Source organism: Cervus canadensis, chromosome 4 (assembly GCF_019320065.1).
Source record: "Cervus canadensis isolate Bull #8, Minnesota chromosome 4, ASM1932006v1, whole genome shotgun sequence".
NCBI lineage: Eukaryota > Metazoa > Chordata > Mammalia > Artiodactyla > Cervidae > Cervus > Cervus canadensis.
Genome location: NC_057389.1, coordinates 30005456 through 30025915, shown reverse-complemented (window position 1 = coordinate 30025915; position 20460 = coordinate 30005456). Strand labels below are relative to the sequence as shown.

Here is a 20460-nt window from a genome sequence, read left to right as displayed (position 1 = left end):
ACAGAAAAAAAAAAAAAAACCTCCAGAAAAAGACAAAAATAATATCCACTTCAAATCCAAATGAGGATCCCACTAATAGCATCTTGGTGTGCCATGCTGGGGCCCTGGTCCACTCAACAGAGCTTTTCTTTTGAAGGTAAGCAATTTAGAGAATGAATCGGCTCTGCTGTCTAATAGGCGGATGGGTACCAAAGTTAGATCTTTAAGGAAATAATCTTATTAGTCCCTCTTATTAAGGAAGCCTCTGCAGTGTGTAGACTTTGAACCTGCCTGATAAAAAGTAGGTCTTGTCAAACAGCTCACAGCTCCTAGTGAAAAGGTTGAACTTTGTTGGTTTAGATCATCCAATCCAAATGCAAACATGTTTCTAAGCTCTGTTTGCATACTCCGGGAGGAAAAAAAAGACTTCCTCATTTTCCCTGACTCTGACACTAATAGTATTCCAAGGGAATGGCAGCTCCCACGGAAATTACTAAATCACTGTGTTAATGGCACAGGCAGAAAGGCGTAAGTTTCCTGCATATCCTGAAAGTCAAAGCTTCCCCTTGTCATTGTTTGGGTCCTTTTATTTATTTAACTCTTCGTTTTTTTCTCTTAATGGATCCTGGGCCTTCCATTTCTCTGCCTTTCCATCTCCAAGCTGATCCCATCTGGAAGTTGTAAGGCTAAAATTTTTTAACACCGTTTTTTTAAAATATACCAGTAATATTTTTTAATTGGAGGAAAATTGCTTTACAATGTTGTATTGGTTTCTGCCATACAACTCGAATAATTATATAAATATATCCCCTCCTTCTGGAACCTCCCTCCCCTCCCCCACCCACCCCTCTAGATCATCACAGAGTGCCTGACTGGGCTCCTTGTGTTACATAGCAACTTCCCACTATTTACCTATTTTACACACGGCAGTGTATATATAACACCTTTCTAAAAATAGGTACATTTGGAGAAGGTGAGGGTGGGACGATATGAGAGAATAGCACTGAAACATGTATATTACCATGTGTAAAACAGATGACCAGTGCAAATTTGATTCATGAATCAGGGCACCCAAAGCTGGTGCTCTGGGACAACCCAGAGGGATGGGGTGGGGAAGGAGGTGGGAGGGGGATTCAGGATGGGGGACACATGTACACCCCTGGCTGATTCATGTATGGTAAAAAAAAAAACACCACAATATGGTAGAGTCCTTAGCCTTCAATTAAATTAATTTTAAAAATAGGTGCATTTGTTTTATTTATTTGTTTTTCTGACTGCCTGGCATGTAGGATCTTAGATCCCAACCAGGGACTGAACCCACACCCCCAGCAGTGGAAGCACAGTTCCCACTGGACCACTGGGGAAGTCCTCGTGAGGCTGAAGTTTTGACAGCTTTGTCGTTTTCATCGCTGCGAGGGTTGATGTTGAGTTTATAGGATTACTGCTCTCCAGGAATACTTTACTACATAATCAAGCGGAAGGTCAAGAGAGATAGAGAAAAAACCCTTAATTAAATCAGGAAGGACTGACTTGTGCCATCAGGCACGGTGCACCTTCAGGCAGGGCCCAATGCTCGTATCCAGGAGCAACCATCGGCCCCAGTCAGGGGCCGCACTTGTCATTGCTGGACCACAAAAAATGTGCCATTGACGTGAGCCACTCCTTGAAGAACTGGCTTCGTTCTTTGCTTCTATCCTGCTATTAAGGCCCTTCTCGAATCAGATTAAGGGAAGATATAACGTGAAGCTTGATTAGAGTAATGGAAAGAAGGGAGCCAATGCTTGTCTTGCCTCTGCTGCTTGTGCTGCTAGGATGTGTGGCTTCTGGGCAGTAGCCTGGTAGGTAATGCAACCAGACAGTAGTGCTGAAATAGAATTAAAAGAGAGTGTGAGACCTAGTCTCCTGGGAACAGAATCGAGAAGAGCCTCACCCCGGGCTTTTGTATGATGGGTCCCTGAAGTACTTAACCAGGCTCTGTGTCGAATTCCCAGACACCCAAACTGCTTTTGTCTGTTTTAGCTCAGCACGTCCTATATGAGACCTACTACTTGCCAAACAGTGGCAAGATATTAGTGGTTTAGCAAAGTCATAGACAGGAGCTTCATGTCTAATAAGGGCATGGGAGCGAATACTATAAATACAAGGTGGTTTAACTCAATGATGAGGCAATACTTACAGCTTTTAAAAATTACTGAGCACCTGCTTTGTGCTAGTCACTGTTTTGACTGCTTTAGAAGGAGCTTCCCAGGTGGTACTAGCAATAAAGAACCTGCCTACCAATGCAGGAGATGCACGAGATGCAGGTTTGGTCCCTGGGTTGGAAAGATCCCTGGAGAAGGACATGGCAAGCCACTCCAGTATTCTTGCCTGGAAAATTCCATGGACAAAGGGGCCTGGCAGGCTACCGTCCATGGGGTTGCAAAGAGCCGAACATGACTGAGCACACACTCACACACACATGCAGAAGTGGAAACAAGTCATTTAGTGTAGAGGTTAGGTTATCATGCCTGGAGCACAAAGGCATGTGTGGAAAATCTCCCTAAAGGAGGAGTTTCAATGGATTTTGAAAAAAAAAGTATGGAATTATTGCCTGCATTTAAGAAATATAAGACTAAAAAAAAAAAAAAAAAAACCTTGTTAAATAGAGAAAATCTCACATATAGAGGCTTAAACTGTGACATAAGATGAAATCATGCAAGAAATATAGTATTCCTGCAACATAAAGCAAAAGGCAGATGGTGGAGAAGGAGCTGAAGGTCATGGGATGGAATGAAGGTTTTGTCCTATGATGAAGCTACTGAAGGATTTTAAGGTAGGGATGATGATCTGATTTCCATCTAGAATTGTTTCTCTCCCTGTTGATGTGATAACCATGCCAATTTGCCCTGTAAACCTCCCTTGGGGAAAAAAAAAACTCCCCAGAGGGTAGGCAATGCCCTGGCAAAGGTCCCTGTGTAGAACTCTCCCAACTTTCTATTTGTTGACTAGAAATGGAAGGAATGAAGATTTCTATTTTTTTATTTATCAGTGAATGCCGCTCATGGAAACAGAATGCTCCTGTATCAAATCTAATGTCCTAGGATTTCTTAGAAAACATTACCTTCATTAAGTGGCAACCTGAGTGTATCCCAATCTTCCTTTGTGGCTCAGCTGGTAAAGAATCTGCCTGCAATGCCAGGGAAGATCCCCTGGAGAACAGAAAGGCTACCCACTCCAGTATTCTGGCCTGGAGAATTCCATGGACGGTATAGGCCGTGGGGTCGCAAAGAGTCGGACACGACTAAGTAACTTTCACTTTCACTTTAAGTGTATCCCACTAAGTGTCTGATTATGTCCGTGGAAATGATGATCCATGGGCAGTTGACTAGAGCAGACATGAAGCCCTAGCTGCCTTGTCCACCAGGCTTGTGTCTGAGGACGTCTGGTCTCCTACTTAAAGGTTGAGGAAAGCCATCTTGCTGAGCTATACCTGCCTTTGATGGCCCAGCAGCATGGCCAAGTGTTAGTTGCTCAGTCATGTCCAATTCTTTGCGACCCCATGGATGATAACCCACCAGGCTCCACTCTCCATGGAATTCTCCAGGCCAAGAATACTGGAGTCGGTAGCCATTCCCTTCTCCCAAGGATCTTCCCAGCCCAGGGTCTCCTGCATTGCCGGCAGATTCTTTACCATTTGAGCCACCAGGAAAGCATGACTAAGAACCAAGGCAAATGAGAAAGGCAGGGGAGAGGGAATGGAACAGAAGCAGTAATGTGTGTGTGAGACACAGCAAGGTGTCCGGGGTGGCACTCAGACTGGTGATGACATCCCCAGGTAAAGGGAGGATGCAGGGGATGCGATTAGGTGATAAAGTATCAAGCCAACAAGTTACACTGGAGAAGGCAATGGCACCCCACTCCAGTCCTCTTGCCTGGAAAATCCCATGGACGGAGGAGCCTGGTAGGCTGCAGTCCATGGGGATAACTAAGAGTCGGACATGACTGAGCGACTTCACTTTCAATTTTCACTTTCATGCACTGGAGAAGGAAGTGGCAACCCACCCCAGTGTTCTTGCCTGGAGAATCCCAGGGACGGGGCAGCCTGGTGGGCTGCCGTCTATGGGGTCGCACAGAGTCGGACATGACTGAAGCAACTTAGCAGCAACAGCAGCAACAAATTACACTCATTTCTTCCTTAACCATTTTGCTTCAGGTTAAAGTCTCCTGCTTGCTTCTGTGAAGTAGCTGCTGAAAATGCAAAGGTTTATCTCCCACTGTGGAAAGTGTCAGTTTCCTGGGAACCCTTGCTGTGGCCAGTGGCTCTTGTTCCTTCGGGAGCAGGGCCTGGACCCTCCATTCTGAGGAGGATGGCATGTGTCCCAGTTATTGGGGGTGGGGATGGTGTTGTGAAATTGTCTAAGTCTTTGAAATGTGTCCACAAGTGAAAGTAAAACTGTTAAACCAACCCAGATGAATGCCTTGGAAGGTCTTAAGGGGATGGAGAACTATTATATCACTGCCCGGGGTTCTGGAAGGGAGCTGCTTTACTAGAGAGCAGTCATACACCCCCCACCCCACACACACAGAGAACTGAGCTAAGCCCTGGGAACCTCTCTCCTATGATGGACAGAGCAATGGAATGTTGACAAAGCAGGGAGAATACATGCTGTTGAAACGTTGGATTTTGCCTCTGAACTTCCAATCAGGGTAGCATTCTCCCCCGTCCCCTCATGTGGTGTCAGTGCGTGAGTGCTAAGGAGTTTCAGCTGTGTCCGACTCTGTGCAACCCCACGGACTATAGCGCACCAGGCTCCTCTGTCCATGGGATTCTCCAGGCAGGAATACTGGAGAGGGTTGCCATGCCCCGCTCCAGCGGATCTTCCCGACCCAGGGATTGACCCCACAGCTCTTAAATCTCCTGCCTCGGCAGGCAGGTTCTTTAGCGCCTCCTGGGAAGCCCCGTACAGTTTCAGGGAACAGAGCAAGCCTTCTGTGGACAAGAAGCAGAGAACTGAGGCCCCGCCTTTCTGGCTCCGCAGTCTGGGCAGGGCCAGGATGAAGTGTGCCCTCCCTGCCTGCCTCCCACGCTGCTCGGATCTCTTAGGAACAGGACTCTGTCCTCCTCGGTCACGTCAGGCCTGCAGAGCCTTCCTAAGTCCCAGCCACAGCCAGCTTTCTAAATTGAGAAGGTGATGAATTTTTAAATTCTTGAACTTGCGCCGTAATAATCTTCCTGCCATCCCACACATTACGATGCAGGAAGGCAACAGATGTGTTTTCTTATGGTTCTGGGAACATGAAATATTGATGGGGGAAGGGAGCGTGGACATGGAATCGAGATTTGCCCACGACAAAGGCAGCAGATCTCGTCCCAGCTTCTCCTTTTCCACCTTTCTCCTCTGACACTTAGGGCTTGAAGTAAGCCCCAAACCCGTGAGAGCCCAGGCTAGTTCAAAACAATCTCTTAAAAAGCTGTGCAGGGAAATCTGTCTAAAAAGGTCTTTATCAGTCTCCAGGGACCAATCGCTAATGTGGCTAATACACGTTTGATCTATACAGATGATTTTTCCTTTGTCCCCAAGGGAACCTCTACAAACACTTCGGATTTACATGGTGCCAGGCCCAAGCGGGCTGTTGGAAAATAAATAGCATTTTAACACCCTCGAGCGTCAGTCCCCGGGATGAAAAGTAGCATGTGGGCTCTTCTCTGAGTTTTCTATCCGGGCTGTAGGACATAATCAAAACTTCATTTTTAGAGCATTTCTTTTCCTGGTGACATTTCAGTCTGAGGCACCGCATTCTGAAGAGGAAAAGGAACATTCTGACTCCAAAAAGAAAAAAGGAGAGTGTTTCATCTAGGACACTATTTCCAAACACATGTTTGAGCGCTATTGGGTGCCAACATGTGTGGTACAAAAATACAAGATGGCTTTAAGAGGCACAGAGCTCATTTTTAAAAAAATTTTAATATGTAATGTGTCTTAGAAATTATATGTATGACATGTACACACATGTTTAAGAATGTATGTATATGTAGTTATACATAGCTACTACTTATAAACTGCGATTTCATCAATATTATTAGGATGAGGCTAAAATTAGAAACAGTAAGTCAGTTTGAAGAAAAATATTAAGTAACTGAAAGAAGCAAAGATTGAATGAAATGACAGCTCTAGCTCATGTAGGGAGAAGCTGGGTAGAGCCAAAGTGCAGAAGTCGTAGGGGAATGACTAACCTTCGGGAAACGCTGATCTAGGAAAATTCCCCACCAGTTGAATTAATGAGAGAGTTGAGGCCAGCCCCACCCTTTCCCAGCCAGTGGTGATGAGTAGGAATCTGTGACCTTACCTCCCTGGTCAGAAACACAGAACACACTGATGGCCTGGGGCTCAATGGGATTGGAATCACAGCTCCCTGTTGAATGAAGTCCTGTCTTTCTTATGGTTTTAAGCAGAAAACTGCATGTTCATAGTACCTCAATCCAACACATCCTATCTACCCTCTTCCCAGTGGGAGGATATGAGACAGGATATTGCTGACCACTCAGAAGACAGGCCTTTCAGAGAGGCAGTTCTTCAAATAAATGGGTTCTACCCAGGATTCTCAAGCACTAGAGAAGAACTTACAATTCTCCTAGAACTTATAACTCTCTTAGGATGTATCTAGGGCTTCCTTGGTGGCTCAATGGTACAGAATTCGCCTGCCAATACAGGAGACGTGAGTTCAGTCCTTGGGTCAGGAAGATTCTCTGGTGGAGGAGATCGCAACCCATTCCAGTATTCTTACCTGGAAAATCCCATGGACAGAGGAACCTGACAGGCTACAGTCCATGGGGTTGAGAAAGAGTCGGACGTGACTTAGCATGTAAGTAACAAGGATGTATCTAAGTCCATGATGAAGAGATTCTGACGACAGTACCTAGCTACTGAGTCTTCAGGATGTGCTAGGCATGTCTCATTAAGTCTAAACTTCAGAAGAACTAGATGACCCAGACACCATTATCTCCTGGTGTGTTTATACAGAAGCTAAAGTTAGGACATACACTACTCAGAGATTCAAATCCAGTACTTTCTTAATGAGAGGTTGGACATGAGAGGCTGTGCTCCAGTGACGAACACTTTGGGGGAACAGCTGCTCAGATAAACCTGTAGTCCCATCCTCAGTGGAATTTGAATATCCTACAAAACGTTTCCTAAGAATGGTGCCCAGAGTTAAACTTTCCCTCTGGCAACAGGAAGTCACAGACTAAGAAAACTTTGACCATGATCTTTGTTCAGATCTGGCGATGGTGGGGAAGTGGAAGGATGGTTGATGCGGAAGGCGCGGTGCATGCGTGCTCAGTTGTGTCTGACTCTTTGTGACCCTCAGGACTGTAACCCACCAGGGTCCTCTGACCAGGGGAGTCCTCCAGGCAATACTGGAGTGGTTTACCATCTCCTCCTCCAGGGAATCTGCCCGACCCAGGGATCAAAACCATGCCTCTTGCTTCTCCTGCATTGGCAGGTGGATTCTTTACCACTGTGCCACCTGGGAAGCTGACATGTGGGATGAAAAGAAGGGAAATAGAATAACAAATCCATACAGATGAGAGGAATTTCTGTGCCAGGGTTCTCTTCCCAGCTCACTGTGAGCCTTGACTACGTTAGGAAAATATCTTATCCTCTTTGATCTTCTTTTTCCTCACATATATTGTGAGGGATTTGGACTAAATGGCCACTTAGTCCCATTAAAATCTTCTCAATCCTAGGATAAGTAGTTTTTCTTGAGTTTGATATAGAACAGCTCAGAGAGAGAGATGGTAAAGAATCTACCTGCAATGCAGGAGACGTGGGTTCGATCCCTGGGTCCAGAAGATCTCCTGGAGAAGGGAATGGCTACCCACTCCAGTATTCTCACCTGGGAGATCCCATGGACAGAGGAGCCTGGCAGGCTACAGTCCATGGGGTCACAGAAGAGTCGGACATGACTGAAGAGACTGACACTCACTCACAGTTGTTAAAACACTAGGAAAATCTTACCTTCACTGAATAACTCAGCCTCAAAAGGAAAAACAGAGCCACATCATCATAAAAGATCCCAGAAAGGGTTACACAGGGTATCTCGTTCTGGAGCAGAGGCAGAGGGCATGACGTAGGAGGGACCGTGGGCCTCCATTCTACCCTATCCACAAACTCTGTCTGTGGACTCTGTGCCAGACACCCTGCCACTTTCTGGCCCAACCTTAGCTTGGATTGTTGCAGAACAAGAAAAATGCCAAGAGTCCTCTTCCTAAGGAGCTTAACTTTAACTTGAGGGGGATAGGATGACTGATATTCTTTTGCTTCATTGAAGAAAGTTATTTAGATGAGGATTATACAATTTCTGAAGCCTTCAGTGAAAAGGATAACCTCAAACATTGTTCTGCCTGATGGAGACAGGATGTAGATGCCCCAGGCTGTCCATTGTGTTGTTCTGGAAGTAAGAATAGTTTCTCAATTTGACTGCCAACAAGACACACCTATGCCTCTTAGGTAGTCTCAGGAGTACGTATTTAGTGCTGCTCATCCTTAGGGATGGAGTTTGAGCTTCCACCTAGGGGAAAAAAATCCTAGAATTTAAGACCACCCAGAGTCCCTCCATATTATTTACAAAGGAAGCCTATGTCATGATACTAGAGGATGAACACCACATGTTGTCAAAATACATATGGCCCAACAGGGTCAGTTACCCTCAGGTGAAGTAGAGCTGGTAAGAGAAACAGTACTCAGCTTCATGCAGCACAATTTAGTACATACCATGGAGGAAAAATATGAGAGAAATGTTAACAAAGCAAAATCATGACTTGTATTAGAAGGTGATTAGCTGTGATCTGCCCCATGAATAAAACAGGGCCGTGTTGCAACTTGATTTAGCTGCTGTGTTTCAGAAGAACTCATAATTCATGTTTCAACTGGAGAAATAGCTTCAGTGAATGATGCAACATACCACATTTTTGTTCAGGTGGTTTGACAAGAAGTGAAAGATGGAGTTGTTTGAAACTTGAATTGAGAAGAGGATCTTAGAGATGTCTGTGCAGTCCCGATGGTCATAGAGGTGTAGTCACAGTATGTTTGGGTATTTCTTAGTAGTGAAATGTTGGAGGACCTGCTTCTTTTGAAGATTTATAATTCTGATAGTCCTCATTTACATTAGAAAAGAAGTGTGGTTAATACTTCAAATACTGCCTATTAAGGACTTCCTTTGTATATACAGAAGAAGATACAGTGATCTATTAACTAGGTTATTAGAGAAGAGATATATGGGTAAACATCTGTATTTTTCAAAGATACTGACACTAACCCGCGTATGTTATCATCCATTGAAGATGCAGCCTTCATATGAAATAGGAGTTTGAAGTATCACTTTTCTCATTTGAAAGACTGAAAAATCTTGATCAGAACAAAATGGCTTAAGGAAAATAGTGAAACTTAAAATCAAAATTTAAAATAATCACTTTCTGTAAAAAAAAGAAAGGAAATTCATCATGTAGTTAAGTGTTGGTCCGCTACACACAGTATTAAAACAGACTGGATTGAATCAAAACCAATTTATTGGGCAGTGAAATAAAAACTTTGAGTTCCACTGGTTTTACCTTTGGCCTTGTGAAGGGATGGAAGGAGCTTTTGGCAGGAAATCCGACCTGTGGGTTCCAACTGAGCTGTGCTGGGTGACATGAAATTGACTGAGTCCCTTAATCTCTCTGGTCTTCCTTGTCTTTTTTCCATAAAATGCTGTCTTTCTACTAGATTAGAGGTTTTCAGCCTCTGGTCCTTATAGCTTATGGATAAATGGATGGGGGCTCTAGATAATGGGATTTCAGGCCACTTTTCCTTCCATCTCAAGTAGAGCAGCCCTGTTTTGGATACCAACATCCTGAAATAGTTTTAGTTTAATCAGCAGAAAGATATTCAATTGATCTGTAACGTACTGAAATTTCCTTTAAAAAAAAAATGTTTCACGATCTGCCTGTTAATACTCTCAGTTCTTCTACTGTCTTTAGTTTTTATTGACATCTCTGTCATGGGGCAACTCATCTGAGCAAGTTTATTGAGGGAAACGAGCGCCACAACTGCAGCGTTTGGCACACAGATTTGTCAATAACGACCTGAGTGTTGAGGGAGTACTTAGCGAAGGGGCTCGGGCGTCTGCAAACTAGTCAGGGTCAGTTTTCTGCCGCTGAACTGATACACTTTTGGAAACTCATAGTAGCCAAGTTTATTGTGGGCTCGCAGGGTGCCAGGCACTGGGTTAGGCCCTGGACTTTTCTGACAGAATCCTCAAAATCCTGGGAGTGGGTCTCAGTAGCCGTAGTTTCCAGATGAGAATACAGGCTCAGGAGGGTTGGACAGCTCATCTGAGACCACAGATTCGCTAAGCACTGGTGGAGCCCCGGGTCTCACCCACACCACAGCTCTGGGCAGTGGGGGCGGGGGGGGTGGGCGCAGCATGAGGGGGTATCCTTACCAAGGTCTTTAGCTTGAGGTTAGCCTCTGGGTTGATGATTGCTTAGTTCCTGGAGGAATAATGATATTCTTGAGTCACCTTTCTCCCAAAGGATCATCTCTGGTCTCATCACTCTTGTTAGTTGCTTCTAAGTCCTTTCCAAGAAAAATTACAATGTGGGTGGGATTCCTTTGTGGAGAGGATAAGAGAAGTCACTTCTAGCTGGGAGCACACGGGTGACCCTGTGTGGCCAAGGCCTCCTGAAGGGTCAGTAGATTGGGTGGCCCAGTGTTCTGGGTCTCAGCAGCTGATATCCCAACTTGAAGTCATCCCATAGGGCACCTTGTATCCGCTTTCCGTTCATCAGATCTTTGGGTGCCTGGGTTGTATCATTTTGTGATATGTGAGTGTGAGAGTGTGTGTGCGTGTGTTCTATCACGCTTCCTTTCGTCTGTTTACGGTTGAGGAAAAGCACTGCTTCTTCATGCACTGGAGCAGATTCCCCGTTGCTTTGCTACTGTGTGCATCAGAGAGTGGGTTTGCCCGCTCCAGGCTCTGCTCCACTGACCTACACTGTGTTCTCTCCATTGTTTCCATCTCACACACCAATTTTCCACCCAAGATATCTGAGTGGGGATGGACTAAGTCATTGGAAGTGACAGTCACTTAAAAAAAACTGGCACAACACAGGAATTCACGTTCAAAGGAAGCCTTTGGAGAGAGGCAGGTCGCGCCTTTCTCCTTGTGTTCCTAGATGAGACAATTGCCTTTCCCTCAGCCAACATCTTGCCCACATCCACTGACTTCACTGTGAGGTCCTGCCAAAGGTGGTTTCACTAAGCGGTGCCTGGGGCTTTCACAAAATGAAGTCACCTCTGCCTGCCAAGCAGGAACTTTCTAGCTAGACAGGGAGAGGGGCGATGCATAGCCTTCTTGCTACTCCTACAGAGGAGGAAGTGGCTGTCATCGGCCTTTCTCAGCTGTGCCTGCATGCAGGGCCTTCTGCCCGTGGCTAAGAGACCCGTCTCAGAACGTGTGGCCGAGCTATTGACAAGAAGGGGGATGGCGGACGGCAACTTAGAGAGTTGTTCGTTTTGCTGAAGAGGACACTTGAGGCCAGGATGGTTGCTCTACTTGGCTAAATCCATGGTCTTCCCGTCTAGGGCTGTGACTTGGATGGGGCACCAAGGAGCAGTTGGTGGGGGAGCATGATTGCTCTTCATCCAGCTTGGAAGGTTAGTCGTGTTGCCAAATGCTTCCTTCCTTCCCTTAACAGCCCATTCTAAATCAATCTTCCATGAATTCATCAAAATGGCTTTCGGGTAGCGCCTTCACTTTGCTGCTTCCACATCAATGTCCTCAACCCAGGGAGGCCACTTGTGGGGTTATTCCCCAGACTCTTACTTGAACCTTCCTCCCTGGAGCTCGCCTTCCGCCCACTCCAGGGAAGGTGTCCTTTTCTCTCAGCTCGTTTGCCATCGTGACCATATTTCAGTGCTCTCTTGGCTCATAGTAGGTGAGCTGGGCCACGCCTCAAAGTGCTTTTGTTTCCTCTGAAAGAGGTTAAATCTGGGAAGGGGGGAGGGTGAAAAAAATATATGTGGGAACGGTTTAATTGTATCCATGAGGATTCTTAGTAATCAGGATGCCAGTGTGTATTTTCCAGAGCCTAGAGCTGACATAAATAATGTAGCATACCTCGCTCTGTGCAGGCTTGCCGAGGAATGCTGATGGAGAAAGAGCCAAACTGGGATCTAAAGCTCCCGGCTCTCGGCACAGCCTTTAAAATCCTTTTATTGAGTAGTAGTTTGGAATCGGCAGCCAGGGCCTTGGCGGGCTGTCTCCACCAGGAGAAGCCGACGGAGGAGTAACCTTGGAGGGAGCCGCCTCGCTGGATTTCAGGAAGATGAGAGTCTGGTGCAGCCTGGCCAGCTCCCATGAACGACTGGTTCATTTCACTGTGTGTTCCTAATCCCAGAAGGAATAGGACAGCTCTGTGAAGTCCCTGAAAGCCTGGTAAGTGCGCAGCTGTTGCTAACAAGATACGACTGGCCCCTCCAACGTAGTTAAAAGCATCTTGCTTTGCCTTTTAGAGCCTCTCGCCTTAATGGTGTAACAGCCAAATGAGCTTTGCGGGACAGCTAACCCCAAATGAAGTCCTGCGACTTAAGCTCATTGAAAGGCGAAGTCTGTGCTGGCGAGAGCCAGAGGGACCACAAACGCCACAGTTCATTTGCAGGAAGGAAACAAATGTGGCTTTACGTGGGATTTTTACAGGAGGTCTGCCAAGCCAAATATCCAACTGAAGCATTTCCAGATTGTGATTTAAAGTACAACTTAAGCCTTGTCTCGGGTACAAATTATCGAAGTGAGGGAAGAGATGGGGGATGAGGAGGATGGTGTAGTGGAATGTTAGAAAGAATTCTCTGCTGTTGATATTAAGGTACAAATTCTGGCCATTCAGTAAAGGATGACTCCTCCTTGCTTATACTCTGGGGGTTGAGAGAAAGAACCTCAGGGAACATTTGTGTGTGTGTGTGTGTTTTTTTTTGTCTTTCCTTTTGATTAAGGCATTTGTGGTCTAGAAAAGAAGATTAAAGCAGGATCCATTTCATTTATTTAGTTTGCCTCACAGACATGAAGCTTCAGAATGGTAAGTGTCAAAAATATTCCTACCTGTTGGGGAACTAGCCGGGAGCAGGAGATCTGAGCAAAGATGTGGTACCACTTCCAGACTATTTTGCAGTTTCTGGCCAGTGATAGGAGCTGGTGTGTCGACAAAGAGAAAAGTATAGATATCAAGTTTGATTGGACTGGAAGGGTCTGTGCAACTTGCCATTTAAGAGACGGTTCTTTTAAAAAGAGAGAGAGAGATGGTTCTTTCTGCTATTGCTGTTTTGACAATGATGGGACCTTGTTTAAGTGGGTTAAGGTATAACCCACTTAAATTGACTAGAAAAAATGTAAAAATATTCAGACAGTTTCATTCTGGGACATGAGTATTTTTTTTTCCCTTTGAAGTTGCTACATAGTTGGTGGGTTTTTTTTCCCCTCTGTTTAAAAAGTATCATCCAAAAGTGTTTTATAAAATAACATTTGGAAATTTTGCTTGTGGTATGATCCTATGCTTTTAACCATCTTATTGAACTGGTCAGAAAGGAGCAATGTTTTTTTGGTCTGAGCTTCATTTCACTCTCCCGAAAGCACCCTTGGTGCGTTTACCTGCCGCTTTAAGGGGTTCCATCAGAAGTTTTATTCAGTAGTCACAGGAGCTCTGCATGGGCCTCTCTGCTTGTGGAAATACATTCCTAAATCAGAGTTGTTGTTTCGTCTTGCTCTGTTTACCTTGTTGGTTTTTGTCATGGTAGAAAAGGACATGAGGCGGGGGCAGTTTACTGAGATTGCTTTAGCCTGAAATCTATGGTCTTACAGATCTGTTTCAACTATTTTCTAGCAAGCCTCACATTCTTTAGCCATTTGCAAGCCTGTCTGTGAAATGGGCTTGATACCTGAGAAAATGTGATACCTCTGCACTCTGGAAGACTCTCAGTCATGATGGTAAATATTTGAAAGGGAAAAAAATGTAATAAAGAATTAGCTAAGGGTCTGTCTGCAAGCTGTTCTCTGTGAGCCTGACTTAAGAAATGCTGTAAGCACCTAAAAACTGTGTCACTTGTTGGTTTTTATTTATAAGCGCATTAGGATAAAGTACGTTTTAACTGCAGAGAGAAATACAATACTCCCAATAAACAAAACTCGGCTTTTATAACCAAAAAGTGACCTGGAGGAATGTGAGGGCTTGATAGAAGGCCCTGGTTCTCGGGTGCAGAGTCACAGATTCATGTTTAATTTAACAAAACATTAAACATTTCATGTTTAATTTAATGAAACATTAGAGCACTAGGATTTGTCACCTTCATGACAGAATGTCAGAACTCTGGGATAGTTGCAGAATATATGTTCTTTCTGCAGAATTCACATGTGACACTTGGAAATGTTTCACACCCAAAGACCTTTGCTTTATTTAGGGGCCTTTCCCCACCTCTGATCGACGACAAAAAAGCAAAAATGCAAGTAAAACAACAAAAACAGCACCACATTAGGCATGCACTACTAGTCTAGCTAATTTTAGGGGGGCTATTAGCAGGCATTTAGGCAAATCTATTAACATTTAGCATCAGCACAAATGCAATCGCATTTCTTCTTCTTGTGCTTTTGACAAAATGAGCACAAGGATCTTCAGGACAAGAAAAGAATGGATGCCGCAGTCTCATTTGTTATGTAGTAAACTTTTTATTTAGCCCACTTGGATTTTTTCTTAATGAGCTATTTAAGAAATTGGGGTGTGATGTTTGGGGAAAATTGAAGGTAATGTATCTGTTTGACAAAGATTGTTACCAGTGAGAAAGAAGAAATCCTTGGTATGGCATTGCTTGCCAGTACATTTTTTTTTTTCCTTTTCTTAGTGGGAAACATGTGGTTGGTGGTTGATAATGCCACTTTGCCTTCGGCTTGTGATGGAAGATTTTCCTTTTTGTATTTCCAAGTGCTAAAACATAGATATGCCCTACCTCCCTGTCCAGATTGGTGAGGCTCTGTTTTCCTCTGATGCTTTCAATGTTTAGTTTCTTTCGGTAGAAAAGAAGACTTTATATTTGAGCCATGAAGATGATTACCAATTCATAAAACATGTGTGAGAGTGTACAGGTGTGTGTTTATACACACATGCATACACATACATATTCACACAACGTACAGACATGCATACAAAAGCCTCCCCCCAGATTCTGCCTCCATTCATTTGAATTATCTCTTGCCCCATTTCTGGAGTGTTTTTATCCAGCACGACCAGCATAGAATTTTACGAGTACGGTATCTGGCTTTGTGATGGCAGGAGTCCGGACACCTCTCTGTGTTATTATAGACTCAGTCTGAATGTGTGTGCTTTCTTGTGCGCCTTGAAGTGGCTGAGACCAGATGCTTCGGCGAGAGATGTCACATTAATGCAATTCAGAGGAGCATATGGCAAGAGAAAAATCGTTATGACAGTGACTGACCTAAAGAGCAAGTAGCTTTTTTAACCTTAAAAAAAAAAAAATTGTTTTAACCCTCTCCTAAGTAGCAGCAGATACTTTCTTGAGTTGATTTTTTTTTTTAACTCTCCTGGAGGTTGCATTCTGGAATGCGGGTACAAAGAAATAGCCTGGATTGCTAGGGAGCCCTATTTGCTTTGACGTGGGGGCAGAAGGGAAGGCAGGAAGGTTGGTCTGTGCTTACTCACCACCCACTCCCCAGGAGAGCCTTTGGGTCCAAGGGCTGAGATCCAGTGGGGTCGGGGAGGCAGCTTATCTTTGACTGCCCTGATGGCACCCCAACCCCACCCTGAAGAGTCCCCCGGCTGAGGAGGCCTGCTGCCTGTGTAATCCCTTTCTGGCCACCGTCCGATCCCACTGGTGGCTCTCTTCCCTTCAAAGCGCCTCTTCTGAGGCCCGTTTCTGTGCTGGCGCTCTGACAGACACCCGAGGGCAAAGCCAATGAGATGTGGTCCCCAGCCTGAAGGAGCTCCTGTCTCATGGGGGAGGGCGGCCAACAGAAAAGCACAAGGCGTAGTCCTTGGTGCTGAGGAAGGAAAGTCTTGAACGGCCATAGGCACCAGATGGGTGCAGAGGAAGAAGGTCAGGAAAGGCGTGGTAGAGGCTGTTGATCAAGAGAAGTAGCCTGGAAGATTCCCCTGGAAGACGTGGGGTAGGGTCTTGTGGGCCCTGAAAATGGCCAATGTGGGCTTCCCCGGTGACTCAGATGGTAAAGAATCTGCCTGAGGTGCGGGAGGCCCGGGTTCGATCCCTGAGTCAGGAAGATCCCCTGCAGAAGGGAATGGCAACCCACTCCAGTTTTCTTGCCTGGAGAATTCCATGGACTGAGCAGCCTGGTGGATGACAGCCCATGGGGTTGCATAGAGTCAGACATGACTGAGCAGCTTTCACTTTCACTTTGGCAGATGGCTTCAGGTGCTCAGTCCAGGAAGGTTGGTACACAGGGCACGATGAAGGCAAGGGCTTGGACTAGATGGGCAGGTGGAGCCCTCCTGGTCTTTGGCTTTCCATACCCTCCAGTCTGGGCCACTCTCTTAAAAGTGTAAAGCCGCCAAGCTGTTCGTGGCAGTAAGCACAGTGAAGGCCGGACACTGGGCATTAGGGGAGAACTCTTGAGCTTTGCAACTTCCATTCCTAACTCAACTTTGAAAAAAAAAAATTGCACTGGCTGCCACCGTGTGAACCAAACAATTAAATGCGAAGGTCCCAGGTGGAGCCTGGAGTCTGCAAGCTGGCATCCTCCACATGTGGACAAGAGGATGTCTGCAAAGAGATTTCACCCTCCAGCTCAAATCCAACTAGCTTTCGATCTGAAAGGAGTTTAGAGAGGCGCGTTTCCACATACATAAACAGTGTGCTTCAAGACACAGTGTCTCCAAAATTCTCTAGCTTTCAAGTGCCCTCAGTTGGAATTCTGGTTGTGGGGCGAAGGGTCAAAATACATATGTCTATGTTTGCCTGTGCTTTATAGGTATTTATGTAGTGGTGGGTGTGTTCGGTTTCCTTCACGGAGTCAAAGCTCCTGGAGGTGGAATCAGAAATCCAAGTTGAAATGCCGACCTCATAGATAAAGACACGCACAATCAGCCTGTCTCAGCTAATGAGGGCCTTTGTGTGTAGCCCATGGAGAAGGAAATGGCAACCCACTGCAGTCTTCTTGCCTGGAGAATCCCATGGACAGAGGAGCCTGGTAGTCTACAGTCCAGGGGATCACAGAGTTGGACCTGACTGAGCACACACACATATGCTTAGCCCATGTTGTAGGAGGTTTGGGGGCATTTTTGCTTTGTACTCAGTTTTTTGTATCTTCTCATCAGCAGCATAACTCTCTACCCTCAAGTCATGGCAGAAAAGCTCGTGCTGCTGTTAGAAAACCCTTGCAGGTTCTGCGCTATCTTGAGAATGCAGCCCCCACTGAGCGGGGTGGTGGGAAGCAGGCTGCGAGCGATCGCCTTGACCTTGACTCCCTGCTACCACTTGACCTGCATCTGGCCCCAGGTCGGGATGCGTGCCAGTCTGTGAGCTGTGCATCCCAGAGAGACCAGCCAGAGGAGCCTATCCATCATCCCGCAGGCTCTGCCTTCCGAGTTGTTAGGGCTCCCTGGGCATTACGAGCTGGGCCAGTGATGAGCAACCCAGGCCTGGGCCCTGGCTCTCTGGCTGGTTTGAAGGATGGGTGCTGACATGTGAATTTTTTCGAGTGACTGACCCCTCCCTGCCCTAATTTATCTGTCTGAAGAGTGGATAACAATACTTCTCAACTCTCTGAGAATAATATTAATAATGATTTTTTTTTTTTAATTTGGCCAAGGTATCAACTCAGACCCTAGTCCTGCAAACCAGCCACAACTGCTGTGCATTCCCGGGTTCCCTGGTCTCCTGCTCTTGTTTCCTTCCCCAGGCCTGCCACCCAGCGCCCAGAGTCTCAGGGTCCAGCGGCTTGGCCTATCACAGTGCCGGCACCAGTTCCTTTCTCTCCGCTTCACTCGATCCACTTGTAGAGCTTGGCCCCTTTCTCCTGGCACGTGCAGAAAAGGAATCACAACCTGGCAAACAAACACAGGCAAACACAGTCAGCTGCCCAAGACCTCTGTGCAGAGCACACTGAGGAGTTTCATATGCCAGCCAAAAAAGGATTTTGGAATATTTGATGCCCTCCACGCATTCCAGTATTCTTGCCTGGAGAAGCCCCATGGACAGAGGAGCCTGGCGGGTTACAATCCATGGGGCCACAAAGAGTCAGACATGACTGAGAGACTAAGCACATACACACACACACACACAAACACACATACACACACACACACACATACGCACACATACACGCACACATACATACATACACCCACACACACTCGTGCCCACTATCCCCTTCTTAGGGCTTCCTAGGTGTAGCTAGTGGTAAAGAACCTGCCTGCCAATGCAGGAGACTCAGGAGACATGAGTTTGATCCCTGGGTCAGGAAGATCCTCTAGAGAAGGGCAGGACAACCCACTCCGGTATTCTTGCCTGGAGAATCCCATGGACAGAGGAGCCTCGCGGACTAGAGTCCATGGGATCATGAAAGAGTTGCATATGACTGAAGCATTACCACATACCCCCTTCTGAAACAATCTCTGAAGCTCTAAGAAGCAAAGTCAATAATGATCTGTCTACCTACTCCACCTGCCCACCAAGCTCCATGCTGTCTCTCTCTCTTTCCTCACTGACCAGAAGTTCAGTGTTTCTCCCATTATGCTTTTGCAGAGCAGGTCAGCAGTCTCCACTTCTGCCTCCAGAGCCAGTGCCCTTGGCAGGATGTTGGCAGACAGAAGCCAGTCTGTTCCTAGCTTGGCCTCTCTCCCTATCTCAGCAGATTCTGCTGGAGGAAGACAGTCATAGAGAGATTTAGCTCCCCGAAGAGCTGAATAATACCACTTCCCATCACTAGCCTCTAAGCCACCAGAAACGGAAAGCTGTTAGGTTCTTATTTTAAATAAGAGTTTTTCAGACACATAACAGTGCATTATGTATTTCTTTATGCTTTTCAATGCCCTTCCCCCATGGCCAGTTGATTGACATATTGATTATAGAGGCAGTGTGGCTGAAAGGTAAGAGCCCAGACTCTGGTGCTTGGCCCCTTGCTAGCTGTGTGACCCCGAACGAGTTAAAGTTCTCTGCTGTGCGGTGCTCAGTCGTGTCTGACTCTTTGTGACCCCATGGACTGTAGCCCCCAGTCTCCTCTGTCCATGGGATTCTCTAGGCAAGAATACTGGAGTGGGTTTCCATTTCCTCCTCCAAAAGCTCTCTGAGCTCCAGGTAAATGAGGGCTCATCTTGGTGTCTCTCTGATCCCTCTTATGTGACTCAAGTGAGATGTTATCTCAGAACTGGGCACGTGCAATGGTTTTTTCTTTGGGTGTCCGCATTGATTTTCCTCCAAATTTTATGATGGGATTGTTGCTTTTATTTCCAAAGAAAGAGGAAGAATTTCAGTTGAACTTGGCAGGGCGCTGAGATTCTGGCAGAACACATCCCAGCGCACCACACAGAAATTGACACACAGTTAAGGACGTCCCTCCTGTTCAAGACAGAAGGAGTTGTGGTGGGGAGGGGGCAAGGGGTGGTCCTGCTAGCTTCCTCCATGCAGGCTTTTGGGTTAGTGTCTGTTTCTCTGCAATCACCATCTTTCCTACAGCTCACAGACCCTAAACGGTTCAGAATAACTGGCCGCAGCAGAATTTTTTTTTTCCCCCAAGCAGAGTATTACTAGAAATACAAACACTCAAAATTATCTCATTCATCTCTGGTGGCAGAGAATCCAATTGTTCGCTCTTGGTTTGAGTCCTCAGAGGGTGGGGCTGGCAGGGGGGCAAGGACAATCATGGCGACTAAATTTTAATCAACAGTTTCAGTGACAATATTGAATTAAAAAGTTACTAGCTACTAGTTAGAGCGTGGCTCAGCTCCTACACGGGCAAATCAGTCATTCTGTGGTGATTAACATCTATTCAGAACAGAGAATGTATTATGGGTACCAAATTATCATAGGAATTAATGCAGTCTTTTTAAAGGGCTTAAAATATGTTAATAAATACAGTATTCCAGCACCTGCAGCTCAAGAAACTAAAGTCATTAAAGATGGATATAATTATATTTATTATTGCAGGGATCTAGGTGGGGGGGGGGGGAAACAGTTTAATGAGCATGAATGAAACGGGGGTTCTTTATTTAAAACTTCTTACCTAAAGAAACTGTTCCCTTTGAGGAAGGAGGTATTTCATAAAATCATTGAATTAGAGAACTATACAAAAGGCAAATTAGAGACAGTAATATTCTAAGTTTGGGGCAATGAACTTCAGAGGTCCACTGGGGACATGGCAAAACTCTCCACTTCCTTGGCATTGAGCTTGCCATGGGATTCAGCATCCCCCAAGTTTCAGATTCCTCTACCTTCCCATTTATGTTTC

At 45.8% G+C, this 20460-nt stretch overlaps 1 protein-coding gene across 3 annotated transcripts in view; it reads left to right on the top strand.

Moving 5' to 3' along the window:
- The window catches only part of TENM2 (teneurin transmembrane protein 2), a 1360160-nt gene that overhangs the window by 874020 nt on the left and 465680 nt on the right, over positions 1 to 20460 (top strand). Inside the window, exon 1 of one of the 3 annotated variants that reach the window (XM_043464768.1) lies at positions 11996 to 12435. The exons of 1 other annotated variant lie outside the window; for it this stretch is intronic. Coding sequence is in view for 1 of the 2 variants with exons in the window: in XM_043464767.1 (XP_043320702.1) it covers positions 13057 to 13072 (16 nt within the window). In the remaining variant the exon portion in view is untranslated. Of the gene's footprint in view, positions 1 to 11995; positions 12436 to 13032; positions 13073 to 20460 lie in introns of those variants that run through there. One more of the 3 variants, XM_043464767.1, reaches the window with a different exon arrangement.